The 15,393-nt window shown below is 39.1% G+C and overlaps 1 protein-coding gene across 1 annotated transcript in view; it reads right to left on the reverse strand.

Annotated features, from left to right (window-relative positions):
- Window positions 1-15,393, reverse strand: part of HSD17B12 (hydroxysteroid 17-beta dehydrogenase 12) — a 176,906-nt gene that overhangs the window by 16,256 nt on the left and 145,257 nt on the right. Inside the window, exons 10-12 of the mRNA XM_008065727.2 lie at window positions 9,505-9,539; window positions 2,546-2,627; window positions 525-590 (exon numbers count right to left, since the gene is read on the reverse strand). Coding sequence (XP_008063918.2) covers window positions 525-590; window positions 2,546-2,627; window positions 9,505-9,539 — 183 coding nt within the window. The remainder of the gene's footprint in view (window positions 1-524; window positions 591-2,545; window positions 2,628-9,504; window positions 9,540-15,393) is intronic.

Below are 15,393 nucleotides of genomic sequence, written 5' to 3' on the forward strand. Positions count from 1 at the left end.
AAAAAAAAGAAAATAGAATGAGGGTTTCCAGGGCAGGAGAGAGGGGGTGAGCTTGTGTTTAATGGGTACGGAGTTTCAGTTCTGGAAGATGAAAAGAGTTCTGCAGATGGATGGTGACAATGGTTGCACAACAATGTGAATGTACTTAGTGCCACTGAACCGCATACTTAAAGGGGAACAGAATGGTACCTTTTATATTACGCATATTTTACCATAATTTTTAAAAAGAGAGAAACTGATAGAGTCTCTTAAAATAAAACCACAAGAACTTAAAATAATTATGCTTTGGCTGTTAATGCTGCACTGAGTTCGACTTTAGGTTCCCCTACTTAAACATGCGAGGTGATAATCTCTTGAAATCTAGACTTAAGCACATAGATGGAAAAGAAACCATGTCTTTAATGGTGTGCTACCGTCACATTCGCTTACTTAGCAAAGTGATCTTCCTTCGTTGCCAAGACAGCAACAGTTGCTCTGGAAACCACACAAAACAGGGATACCTCACTGAAACAAACTCCACTCACCTGCACAAAGATGCCCTTGCTCCTATACTCCTCGTGGAGGCACTGAGAGAAGAAGTCGACAAAAGCCTGGGAGGGTGGTGGGTGTGAGAAGAAAACATACACATTACATCAATCTGCCTGATTTGTAGCCGTGGAAACAAAAAATAATAAACTAGTCATTTAACGCTATCACTTCAAATCATTTTATTCATTTCGAACGCAGCAAAGACCTTTTAAAAAACACCTCAAAATCTCAAGTTGTTTTTATCTGCCACTAAATGAAGTATTATATTACCAAATATAATATCCAGATCAAAGTTTGATTTACCTGGAAAAGGCTCTTCTTTTTTTTTTCCACCGGAAAATTACTTTCCAGGAAAAAATACTTTTATTTTACATAACAACAAAGGGTGCAGCCCTTCTGCCTGCCTGCCACTCAGAGAGAAACACAATGTAAGTTCTGCTCATCTCTGTCCTATGGGGATTTTGCTGTTGCTAAGAACAGGACGGGCATTTTCTTGGTGCTTTGGGATGGCAAGATTCAAGAAGTGTAGAGATGAATGTGACAGCCTGTCTTCTTCTGATAATACAACTTTAAATCTATTTGTAAAATAGAACATGCCATTTTTCAAATGCAGGCTCAACCTCAGGCTGGAAATGCAAAGTATCAGTAATGACTCCACAAGCATCCCAATTAGTAATAGTTTTGTGTCCATGAAGCAGAACTGATAAGAAGCCGGAATCACCAATTCCTTCAAGAAACATGGCATTCATTTTAAATATGCCTACAGTTATGTTCCAGAGACATAGAAAGCAAGTAGATTGCAGGGGTTGGGGAGTGGTGCCAAGCTTTTTCAAAAGACAGTAGTGATGTTTTTCATGTGAAAAATAAGGTGGACATTTTGCTCATTTCCTTCCCTGACATATTGTGAGTTCTTATTGCATTATATTTTGCTTATTTTTCCCTAAAAGCTTGCTTAACTTCAATGTCTACATGGTCATTTTCTCTTCAGAGATGGATGCCGTGCCCAAACAATGTATTTGAAGATGATGCTATTGACCCGTAGGCAGTAGGAGATGTATTCTAAATTATTTTCCTAGCCCAGTCGCAGTGGCTCAAGCCTGTAATACCAGCACTTTATGAGGCCGAGGTGAGAGGATTGCCTAAGCCTGCGGGTTTGAGACTAGCCTGGACAACATGGTGAGACCTCGGCTCTACAGTCAATCAAAAACTTAGCCAGACGTGGTAGCACACGCCTGTAGTTCCAGCTACTTGGAAGGCTGAGGTGGAATGATCGCCAGAGCTTAGCTGGTCACCCGGGGTTGGTCGTGAGCATGCCACTGCATGCCAGTCTGGGCGACAGAGACTCCAACTCAAAATAAATAAATAAATAAATAAATAAATTTCCTAGTAGTAATGAGAAGAGGTGAACAGTGATGTATGAATTTATGACATAAAGTGTTCTGAAAAATTCTTGTCTCACTCCAAAAACGACAATGAATGCCTATGAATTCTGGATAATGTGGCAAAATATTCACACCCTCCTCCAGTCTCTCCTGTGCACACTGGGTACGTTTATGTGCTGCCTGGATGCATCTCTCTTATGCTGAGAACTCATGCATGTATTAGATCTCTGATCTCAGATTCGTTAACATCATGCTCTAATCAACTGAGCTAACTGGCCTAGGCCAGCTCTCCAGGGGAGGCACAAGTTTCACTTTCATGTATTCTTTTTATTTTTTATCAACTACAGTTAACAATATTATCAAGCATTACTTTTAAAATCAGCAAACTATGGAACAAAGAAAAAGCCCTGGTGGATCTGTTATCCTGGGGCCCCATTTGCAAGTTCACAGTAAATGTGCAGTACGTCTCTAGTTCTGGCTCTCTTGAAACGCATGTGGGGTATTTTCCTTTTCTTTTCAGCCCATTAGAAAACTGCCAAGAACAGAACTCAGGAAGGGCAAATCTGCATTAATTTTTCAGACTCACAATTCCTCCTCATTCTTGTAGCGACGTGATGTACCAAAATATCGCTCACCTTGGTTGCAGAGTAGATGGTCAGCAGAGGGACAGGCAACATGCCACTGGCAGAGGAAATGTTCAGAATCGCCCCTTTAGATCTAAAAAGGAAAATGTCCCAAGGAAATAATAAACGTGACTGTTGGTGAATGACAGATTGAGATATATAATCATATGCAGAATAACAGCTATTTTTCTAATGTACATCTCTCCCTGCCTTTCATGATGCCTAATATGCTTGGTCAGTGAATGAGGCATAATTCAATCAACTAAAAATAGCTCTTCTTTACGGTTAGCTCATTTCCAGTCTTAGTAATCCAGGGCAGGACCAGATCAGATCTCCAGTCCCCTCGAGTGGATCTCTGCCCTCTGAGGTCTTCTCTGAGCACAGTGCCAAGAATTCTTACTTACGCTCCTTGCTTGCACCTTTATCTTAGCATATCATCACACACTACCTTGCTGTAGTATTTAATTCCATGTGTATAAACACAGCACCCCCCCCAAGCAAAACCATAAGCTCCTGGGCATATAGCCCATTTCTCTTAAAACACTGCACAGCCCTGAGCATGCAACAAAACAGGTACTTAATCAAACCTTCTGGCATTGAGTGGATGGCTGTGCCCTGCCCTCCTGCCTCCCTGGGCTATAGATATCTGGGTACCAAACAAAGAGTTGACTTCAAAATTATGGTACTCTATAGTTCACTAAACCACATTATTTTGCCAAAGGCAAAGCTCGATTGCTACTGTAACTTTTAGAGACTATTGAAAGTTAAACATCAGAAAGTTCCCAGGAATTTCTAATTCTACAAATAAATGAAATTAGTTTGGGAAAAGCAATGCTGTAAAGATACTAGTTGCTAGCAAGTGCATGTGGTTAGGTAAAGTGTGGAATTATGATTTAGGAGTGTCAGAACTACCAATTCTCCCTCAAATCCACTCACCTCAGGGAGGCCCTTTCTCAGTTCCTGCAGTCTGGCCCCACCTGCCTCTGTTTCCCACACCAGGTTCCCTTCCTTAACCTGGTTTCTCCTTGTTCTTTGTCTAAGTTTAGCTCCCCGCGACCACTCTTAGTGTTTTAAAAAAGGGACCACACAGACTATTGTACGCGCAGCAGTAAAGGAAACATGATTAAATGGCATTGACGTTGTTCTAGACATAAATCTGAAAGGAAGTAATCCCCAAAGGTCACCCGCTCCATCTGCCAGCCTCTAGGCGAGATGCCACTTCAGCCATCAAAGGGAAGTCTGGATCCTCGGTTTAGTGTGTGTCACTGGAAACATGTTGTTGTTGCTTTACACAGAAGTCCTTATTAGTAAGGCATGCTTTCCTGAGCAGTGAATCCATTAACATTTTGATAACAGAAACCAAATTTCAAGTTTAAAGATGTCACTAGGGTTTTGAACAAAGTTGGAAATAAGTAGTCAGAGGATTAATTACATTATTCTTGTATTTTTGCTTGTGTCTCTCTCAGAAACACAAAAGCCTTTGCTTTTGACTTTTAAAGTAAGAGTCTGTGTCAGGAGTGAGAACCCAACCACTCTAAGATAAAAACTGATGAATTAGCAATGAGTCTCTAGTCATTTCATTTTATCAATATTTGTGATAAATTCCTTTGATAAAAATGGAATAAAAACCACTTTTGTTACGTGACTTTTAAAACAGAATTAATTTGTGGTGTTTAAAATGCCTTTATCTTTTTGGAGTGTTGATAATGTTCTAAAATTAGATTGCGGCTACTAACTTGTACTCTTTAAAATATCAAAAACCATAAGTATACACTTTAAATGGGTAGATCTTATGGTACGTGAAATATCTCAATTAACTTGTAAAAAGAAAGAGACAAACATATTTACAAAATATCAGAAAATATGTATTATCATTAAGCTGGAAGCAGATCCAATCAAGTATCTTATGCAATTCCACATGTTTTCTGAGAAGTAACCCCAATCCTAACAAGCTAGCCTCCCTCCTTCAGCCCAGCCTCTTTGTATGTGTGGGTAGGGTTTTATTTGAACGTTTTCTTACATAACCAGGCATTGCTATGACCTCACTCATTGAGAGCAAGTGGAAAAAAAAAAGCCAGTTTGAAGTAGCTGCAGAAAATGTTTACCATGGAAGCCTTAGCCTACCATTGCTGGTTTTATCAGATGGCTTACATATTCCATTATACTCAAATTAGCTGGGGTGGCTGTATGTGCCTTTGAACAAAAATCTTACATTTTTTATTTCATTCCTCATAAATGAAATGCAATTAAAAGTCTGTAGAAGTTAAAGTTTAACATTATCAAGCACATTTAAAAAATTAAACCCTGACCTCCTTGAAACAGACATTTAAAACTTCACTCACCAAAGCAATGATAAATACAGGAAAAGTCACTTAAATATAATAAAAGCTTCTTTCTCATTTTAAGACATAATACCGACCAATAATCCAATGTGCAACACCCACGCTGTCATGCTCCTTTACTTATTTGCTCCTTGAGGCAGCTAAGATTCTGTTTCTCAAATATTTCTAGGGGGCGGAGCTACTTTGAACTAAAGAAAATTTCTAGGGGGCGGAGCTACTTTGAACTAAAGAAAAGTCAGAATTTTAGGGTATTTTATACAAAACAGAGTATTTGCACTCTAAAAAGCACTAGAACAAATTTAAGACCAACAAAGGACAAAGCAAGAATGTACTAGATGTAAGTAAATCAAAGGACTGCATATATAATTGTGCCAAAATGACAGTAGAGAAAATAGGCCCTCTACAAATCTCTGTTCTGCCCACATATTTGTCTAGCAAAAACCTTCCTCCCACACCCACACCCACGACAACATACAATTCTCTCACTCTTTCTTTCCAGGGATAATAATATTCAACTGAGTTCTGTCTGAATCACAAATAACACACTGGTGTAGCCTGTCTTAATCCCTGTACTGTATACAGTATCTAGTCTTTATGTAGAAATGGGCTGAACACTTGGGACTGCAAGGCACAAAGGGCTTTCCTTAAAATCAGCCACGCTGTCTAGCTCTAATCCTCCATCTAAGCAGAATTCGTGACGTCAAACCAGTTTCCATGGCACAGTCAGATTCATGACAACTCTGTTGTATCAAGCAGAAGGACAAAATGGGCTGCACTTAATTGCACATAGAAGCAAACACAAAACCAAACCCCGGTTAATCTCTCATTTTCTGGGGACTCGGGAACAATTCTAAGATGGGAAAGTACATTAAGAATTTCTGCTGCAGTTCTATAACGAAGACTCATGTTGCTCACACTTCAGCACATTTTCTATTTGTTATGACAAATATCCAAGTAAACAAGCAATATTCTCTGTGATGCAACATTCTTAACTCATCATACTGCTTACTTGTTAACCCACAATGGTGTCTCAGTGGTACAAATTATTGAGGACCTACTAGAATTGGAAAATGAAGCAGAAAACACTCATTGCTCACAAGAAAGGACCCTTTCATATATATGTATTCTTCTTAATTACTAGTCCTCCCACAAGCCTGTTCAACTATAAAATTCAGTATACCTTGCATTTACAGCTTCCTAAAACTACGCTCTTGAGAATTCCCTCAGACCTGTGGAATTCCCAGTAAGACTCCCTTTAATTGTCACCTGAATAAAACATTGCCAAGTCTTTATTTGATAAATAAAGTGTTTTATAAAATAAAGTATCTGACCAGACTGTTGCAGTATCCTTGTTCATGCCTGTATAAAAAAACACTGTTGTCACAGGGAAGTGATAGGCCTCCTTTGAAGTAAGTCACTGATTTCTACCTTCCTTAGGAACTTTATCACTGTCCCACCCTGCAGGTGGAAAGCAAAAGGTGGGGAAGTGTTGACCTGCTGAGAAGACCTGGAACTGCATGGTCAACCCTCGTGTGGACAGCTAACTGCACACAGAACTAAATGGTGGACAAGGAAGAATATGCAAAAAAGACTCCATCCCAATGCTTCACTTTTCCACTTCATATCAGGGAGGTCATAGTGTGCTCTTGGGGGAAGGAGGCCATTACGTGTTTGAAGCTTCAACATTCCACTGAAATTGGTACAGACAGTTCTCTAACAGATTCTTAAGAAGAGTAAGAAACATATCAAAATAGAGTTCTGTGTCAGAAAAGAATCCTGGAACACAGAGGTCAGGTATATAATTAGAACCAGCAATCCATAATACTTACATTATACAAATATTGCCTTGTTGAAGAAAGTCTGCAAACATTTAGCACATGAAAGAGAATTACCTGCCCTAAAACACCATAACATGTCATAATTCTACCTTAAGCAATACAGTATGAAAGAGGCTATTTTTAGCTTTTCCATGGTTGTTATGGCAACCACCTCCTGGCTCCAGCTGTACACAATGTTTATAATTCCAGGGAAGTGAAAAGAGCAAGTTTCCTCTGTAATGTAATTATGCACTTTCTGCTTCTAGGGTAATAATACCTTAGTTTGATTATAGATACTTGTTTAGTGATCGTCAGTTGGCCCTAGGCTATAGTTCTAGAGGATTTGGAAAAACTCATACATCAGAAGTGGAATCAGTGAAAGGGAAACATCAACAACCACAAAGGATCTTTACAAAGGACTCTGCTGTTACTCAATGGAGATACCAATCCCATGGAAATCAACCACAGGAAATATACCAGTTGGGGGAAGTGGCAAGAGCAGGCTCTAATGAAACCATGCATAACGTGTAAAAAAAGAAAGATGAATCATTAACCTGGAGTTTTTCTTTCCTCTTGGGCACACAGCTAACATTTCTGGCTCCCTTGCATCGAGCTGTAGCCTATGACTGAGTTCTGGACAATGAAATTCAGGCAGAAGTTATGTCCACTGCTTTCAGGGCTGGCCTGTGAAACTTCCCCTAAAACCATCCTTACACTTTTTTCCCTATTCTGTTAGCTGGATGCAGAGAACTCCAAGACGCTAGAGAATGAAGAAGCCCCTGAACAGAAGGAGACTCAGATCCTTAATGACTGGGTAGAGATGTGAGGGGAAAGTCACTGACATTTAAGGTATCTGGCACAGCAGCTAGCCTACCTTGACCTACTAACTCACTCCTTTAATTCAAGTGGACATAGCTATTCCTTCTCCTAGCCAAAAGTATTAATTCATAAAATCCACATACAATTCTCACTAGTTCTTAGCAAGCACAACAATCATCCCATGAAGTCAAGTAGGCCATGGCTTCTGATGGTTTTCCAGTAGATCATTTCTCAACCTCAGTTTAAAATCAAATTGATGTCTTAAAAGGCAAGGATCCAGTTCATCTGTAGACTCCATGACAGACTTTCCTCAATGAATGCCTGTTATACAGGTGGACTCTCTTCTTTGCATTGTCTGTTTTTATTCAATGATCTAGCTGTGATGGCTGCCAGGTCTGCAGAGATAGCAGTGAAGTTACTAGCTCCTGGCATTGGCATCACATACAAACTGTGTAGCTTCATAGCACTCCATCTCTTTGGGGCTCGGTTTTTTCATCTGTCAGACGAGGGAGATTATTTTCAATTAGTTTAAAGCACCAGATTTCAATGACTTTTTGAACCCAATACTTTAGGCTCAGCAAAATTATTTTACAGCCATTATCTCTTTTGATACGGTTTTTCACCAACACAATTAAAAATTCCTTTTGCAATACCTCTGTGGTTGATAAGTATTTCTTTTTTAATGGATGAATGCACTAGCCTGAATTAATACCGTGTTACCTGCAGATGTCAATACTAGGAGTAAGAGGACGGCACATATTTCATCCCTACTGGGTCCTATTTTTGTTGGCTCTCTTCCAGGGTTCTGGCTGGGTTTGACCACAGTTGTTTCCTTATCTGACTATCAGGGGCTCACTCCTACTGTCAACCAACAGCAAACAGTTTGAAGGTTTTAAAGGGAAATGTTACTCAATAGAGCAACCAAAATATACAAAACAGTGCATATAAAATGGAATTACAAAGACAGCCTTGCTGAGAAACAGTTTCTTGACCAGTCCCTGTAGATGCTCAGCAAGTGAATTCCTAGCCTCAGTTTCCTCATCTGTACAATGGTGGGAGGCTATCAAAGTTAAATGAGTTGACACTTACTAAGTCCCTGGCACCCAGTATGTACTCAATAAATGTAAGCCATAATTCCCACCTGGAGTTGGTTTCTCAACAGAAGTAGGGTCTTTGGGTCCTCCCTTTCCAAAACTGATTCCTCTGGGCTTTTTCCAAACTCAAAGTTATTTTGCAGAGGAAGGATAACTATTAAGTCCTGAATTCAGCACATGATTAAGCTAGGTTAAAGCCCAACACTTTTCAGCGGGTTTTCTTTGAAGGCCTAGACATTCAGGATTTTCCAAGGAAGAAACAGAACTTAATTCCAGTTTTACACCTCACACTACTTCAAATAAACAAAGCTCTACAACATATTTCTCAGTAAGCATAAGAATCCAGCATGTGCTCGTAAGAACCCAGCTTGAATCGGAACCCGGACGTGCCCAGAGGACATCGCCTTTTCCCCAAGGGTTGGTTTGACCTCTTAAAATCACTTCATACGACACACCTAAGTTTCTCATATACCCCTTCTCCCAGTAAGACCTGAAAAGCCAGAGGAAGGGGGTCTTGCTTCCTAAAACTCCACTGATCTTGGCTGAGAGGATACAGCTTTAAGAAGGTTTTCCTGGGAATATCCCAGGAACTCTATCCACCCCCTCAGAATAGCAAGCAATTGAGTTAGCGATGGTGACTCAGGCAGCCTTTTTAATCCTGATCTAAGGGAACCACTACAAGCCTAGAGAGGGAAATAAAAGGGGAATCGAGGGGAAAAGGCCTCCGCCACTGATGACTCAGGCGCCACTGTGTGACTCGCCTGGCACGTCGCTCTGTGGCTAAGACATGGGGGCTTTCTTCATCAGTCACTTCAACGACTTTTTCAGAGAAAGGATTCTCCCTATAAATAATAATGAGCTCTGCTTCCCCAGCGTCTGTGTGTGAGCTCGTGACTCACCTTTCTACCATGCCAGGCAGCACCAATCGTGTCATCTGCAAGAGAGAAAACAAAACATTCGTGATGGCCGAGGATGCAGGCAACAGATAGAGTGGAGAAAAACATCCACACAAAAAAGAAGGGAACCACAAAACGACTTCTACAGACAGTGGTTTATTCTATATACTCTGTATAATTTGGCTGTGTCAAGAGTGTGTGAAAGGGAACCAGATAAAATTACCAGAGATAACACTGGAAATACTTTTAGTGAACTTGGTTAAAATTAGTCTTGCCTGAAATGTAATACTAGCACATAGACCTTCAAATAATGAAGGATTTATGGTGAAATCTACATCTCTCAAAACGCATTCTCTGAAAAGGATATATGTTATCAGAAGAAATATCCTGCCTACCAAGATTACTTTAACTTTCTAATCTCAAGAGCTCAAGCAATCTTTTTCCAATAAAAAAAAGCCTTTAGAGGAAGACCATAAAGTGACATGTTGGCAAACATTAAGTGTATCTTCACATTCATTTCTCTTGTTGGTCTAGCTAGTTGTAAGTAAAACTCATTCTTAAAAAAGAGTTTAGGTTAACTGTAATGTTTAGTAACCAACAATAAAAAGGTGACACTTGCATTTTTTTTTTTTGAGTTGGAGTCTCACTCTGTCGCCCAGACTGGAGTGCAGTGGCCACTCCCGGCCACCGCAGTCTTGCCTGCTGGGCTCCGGTGATCCTTCCGCCTCAGCCTTCCGAGTAGCCGGAATTACAGGCATGTGCTACCATGCCCAGCTGATTTTTTGATCTATTGTTGAGATGAGGTCTCGCTGCCCAGGCGGGTCTCGAACCCGTGGACTCAGGCAATCCACTCACCTCAGCCTCCCAAAGGCGCGGGATTACAGGCTGAGCCACTGAGCCCGGCTCGACACTTGCATTTTTTAAGGACTTCATCATTGTTGACTAAACACATATAATATGATGAGAGGGGCTACTTCTCAGCTCTGTTTTGAGATATTATTAGCCAAGAAAAGTACATAAGTCCAATGGGTTAGTCAGAATCACGTCGTAGTTAAATACTGGGGTTGGATTTGAATTCCTGGCTCCTAGGTATCATTAGTTCTCTAAGAAACAGATGAAGTTTTGCAAGAATACAGTCTGAATCCATGCCAAATGCAGAACTTTTAATCTTTGTATCCTGAATAATACTACATATTAATTACAACAGACAGTAATCTGAGAAGGAAACTTTTTTCCTAGAAATACTTTGCAGAAGGAAAATGCCACCCAAACCTTACCAAAGTAAACTCTGCTATGTGGACATCCAATCCAGATGCCAACCCCAGAGCTGTCACACACTTTTCAGTAAAAACACGAGTTCAAGCTGACCTGTGTCATAAAAGACAGGCAGGTACATTGCCAACTTCCAAACAAAGGAGTGTCTTCACAGCATGGGGAAATCACATCAACAGAAGTATCTGGATCAGGGCAAACCTTCTGGCCCAGATATGAAAGGAGAAACTGTAAGAGAGAGTTTGGCCTAAAGCATCCTCTCTCTCCCGCCTTCTTACTTGAAAGTCTATGTTTTTCATATTAAACTCATCTTCGTGGAAAGGGGGCAGACACGCTGTCCTCCATTCAATGGAGTTTTCAGTTAGATATCTGGCCTCTTTCCAACCTTCAGTGCCTCCTATAAAAAACACATTTTCTGTGACCTATCGTGCAGCTGCATGTGGTCCTGTGACTATATCGAATAAGACATAAAGTAGAGTAATACATGCAACTTCTTGGCCATGACCTTAAAGGGGCAAAGTCTATGTCTTCTCCTTCACCTTCTCTTCGTCCTGGTGTCTAGAATGTGGGTGTGATAGAAGGAGAAAACCCAGTCACCTTAGGCCCCAAGATGAAGGCCAGGCACAAACCATGGCAGAGCACCAAGATAACAAGAGGAAGGGTCCCTAACAGTTGTGGAGCAGCTATGTCAGAACTTGATCACCTACCGAGCTTTTTATCTGAGAGAGAAATATATTCCTGTTTTGGCTAAGCCACTCCTGGGTCTCTGTTACAGAAATTAAACTACGATTCTAACTAATACGATTGACCATTTGTGTTGCCCAAAATTGACCAATGTTAACATTTTAAGACAAAATAAATCCCCAAAGCAAACACAATCAGAAATTATGCTGACAGCCCACACAACCTTAATATTTCATATTTTTAAAAACATGGTCTTATCTCTTCTCTTTTCTAGGTTTGCTTGACTCATTTAAAAATGTGCCCACTGGGCTGGCTTCAAACCAAACTTTGTAGAACCAAGTTAAAGAAAAAGCTGATTGCAGAGTTTATTCTTTCAATACCCATCTTTTGTCTTCTCAGACCAAATAATAACTCTTCAAATTTGGCTACATATTTCCTAGGGCTGGTCTTTTCACAGAAGCACATACTAATTGCTCAATATATAGCTACTGAATGTGTAAGGCAAGTGTGATATGTAGTCAGGTCAAAGACCCCATCCCAGCCTACTAGTGTTGTGACCTCGAGTCAGTTCCTTATTTTCCTCCACAGAGTCCTTGCATATTAAATGAGGAATGTATCTACATTACAGCTTACTATATTCTAATTACAAATAAGGTAATCTATACAATGGACCTAGCTCAGAGCACATCACAGAGAAGCCTCTGAAAGGAAATTAAAACTATTGCCAGCGTACTATCCTTTTAGGATGCCATACCACTAAGTATCTAGGCCTGCCTTCAAGCAGACAGCTCAGAGCCAGAAACAACAATACATTTTGAGCTCAACCAGTCTGATTCACCAACAGAAGTTTCTGGACAATTCCATCAACGTTTAAAATAATCTCGGTTGAGATCTTCTGGGGGTAACAAAATTGTTTTAAAATTGGAGTCATTGCAGTCATGATGACTGCACAACTCTGTACATTTACTAAAAAAAAATTACATTTATACAATTAAAATCAATGAACTTTATGGCATGTAAATTATTCCTCAATAAAGCTGTTTAAAAAATACTTCAATAAACATTTGTATACCTAACCCTGAATTATACCTCACATCTTTAAAATCAAAAAATCAAAAAACTAAAAATAAAAAAACACCTCAATAATCATGTGGACAAGAATTAAATAACTAGCGTCACAAAGTACATTTGATGTTACTTTTATCAAACCCAACAGATAAAAGAGCACCCTAAAATGCCCGGTGCATATCAACCTCTAGCCTGGAGCAGCATGATGTCATAGTCATTCTTCTGTTCTCAGCTGATGCCATGAAATCTGCCAGAACCAGGGATGCGTGGTGAGAGCTCACTATCTAGCAGGAGAGCAGATATCGGAATAAAACATGGCAAGATGGTGCTATGAGTGGGCAAGAGGGCACACACACTCAGGAGAAGACTCCGTTATGTCTGGGGAATCAGGTAGAGCTTCACAGATAATGTTTCCGTCAAGTTCTAAGAGAATAAACAAAACGTCACTAGGCAGAAAAGAAGTTTCTGTGGAAGAAATAGGATGCAAAAAGGCAAACAGCTATGAAAAACCACAATGTATGCTATAAAATTGATGCATTTTTAAAAACATAAAGAAATAGTATGTGTGTCCTGTCATGAAACTTGCCTTTTTATATAATACTACATCACAAGCTGCTTCCCGTGCTAGTACAAACAGATGCACAGTATTTGAAAACATTTTTAAATTTAGAAACTTTCATCAGAGGACCATAATGCTTAGCTAATGTATTGTAAAGAGGTCCCTAACCATTTTCTGAAGAGAAGCTATCATTTAGTTCCCCAAAGCCCTGAGACCATCAGAAACAGAATGAGGAAGGATGCTGGTAAAACAATGTCCTTACCCCGAGTGTGTTTGTGTGTGTGTGTGTGTGTGTGCACTTGTATTAAGGAAATGAGGTTTGTTAACTGCAAAGCAGCTAAGTGGAGTCCAGTAGGTGTAGCCACTGCCTGCTTGGCTCTCTACTGGGGAACTATATATACATATATCAGGAGTATTTTTTCCCTCATACCATGTGCATGTCATATATTAAATGTTTCCATTCCAAATGACAAGCGTTATCCAGAAAATCAACAGAGACAAAATGAAATCCCATAAGATAGAATCATACTTACAAAATTCTAACAATAGCATGCCAAACAATTAAGTGTTTTCTTGATGGCCTTTTATGTATCGACATGTTCAAAATATATTCTTTATACACGTGAATTAAAACTTAAGAAGTTTTAATAACAGAAACATTGCTTTTGATGCCTGGCTATTTTTTTTTTGAGTTGGAGTTTTACTCCGTTGTCCAGGCTAGAGTGCAGTGGCACGCTCATGGCCAGCCCAGCATCAACCTGCTGGGCTCCAGCAATCCTTCCGCCTCACCCTTCCAGGTAGCCAGAACTACAGGTGTGCATTACCACGACCGGCTAATATTTTGATTTATTGTAGAGACGAGGTCTTGCCAAGTTGCCCAGGCTGTTCTCGAACCCGTGGGCTCAGGCAATCCTCTCACCTCAGCCTCCCAAAGTGCTGGGATTACAGGATTGAGCCACCACGCCTGGGCTATGCCTGGATATTTTAAGGCCAGAAATAGTTGTTGAATGCTCAGTAACCAAATGATCCATCAGCAAAGACACAGGTTCTCTCATGTAAAAATTAAATTCTTCCTCACAGCTCATGGGCCTTCCCCTTTTAAATTCTGATACTTAATTATTTCTCCTTGTCATAAAATGTAATATCTTTTTTGTAACATCTGTCAAATAATAACACTGAAAATTCTTAGAAAAGTTAATTGGAAGTCTGCATGATTTTACAAAATTGATTTATGCCTTTATCTACATTGAAATTGTCTTTCTTCCTCATCATATTATAAGTCACAATAAATTCAATTTCAAGTCTTCTTTGTTTGGGTACATGTATACAAGTTATTCTTAATATTCTATACATAAGTCAAGAGGTTTCATTATTTTCACATCAAGTTAATTTTCTTTAACATCAAATTTTACATTAGGATATTTAAACTAAGCTATTAGTAATCTCATTTGTATGCAACGATTGGTATCTCGATATCTGGTTATTTATATCAATACACCAAACATTTCTGTGAAATCTCACTACCTATCTGAACTCCATTTCACAGTTCACAACTATTTCTGGAGTTAACTCAATGCTAATTTTAGGCCATCTGCAGGTGATAATTGCTGCACCAGGAAAATTTTTGTTTCTCTCAACATATTTCTAAAATAAGCTTACCATAACTTACAAATTCAGCAGTTAAGAATGTTAGACAAGTAGTATAAACATGATTTCTAGACCTGTTTTCTTCCATGTTGAGATTGTTTTCAAAAGTATACAACAAATTTTAATTTAATTCTTTCCTAAAAAGTAGATAAAAGTTGCTGCAACAGTACTTCTAAAACAATGAGAGCTTCAAATCCTCACAGAAAACATAAGTGTTTCTTATTTATATACATATATATTTTCAGTGACAGTTTCATTAATCTTCACCACAAAAAAGCCCTAGAAGCCTAAATCTAAATGGCACAGATCAATATATATGTGATATCACTTAGTTATTGTATCACTTTATATACAATTTATATACAAATACATAAAGATAAGTGAAAATCTTGATGATAGCTAACCTTCAAATTCCTTTGAGTAATGCCACACATAGCATTTCAATACTAAAATGTTAACTGGTATTTACGGGTACAACTATGCATATTCTAGCTGGGAAGTAAATAAAAGGCTCATTTAGTTCATGCAAAATTAAAATTAGTATTATTAGATTATTTAGTTGAGATACATATTCAAAAATGCATTGGCTGGTCTAGAAAATCCTTTAAAATGTTATACTGAAGTATAACCATCTGTGGTTAGGATTTAAAATGACTTATTTT

This window comes from Carlito syrichta, unplaced genomic scaffold (assembly GCF_000164805.1).
Source record: "Carlito syrichta isolate Samal-C Ts95f unplaced genomic scaffold, Tarsius_syrichta-2.0.1 Scaffold308800, whole genome shotgun sequence".
In the NCBI taxonomy this organism is placed as follows: Eukaryota; Metazoa; Chordata; class Mammalia; order Primates; family Tarsiidae; genus Carlito; species Carlito syrichta.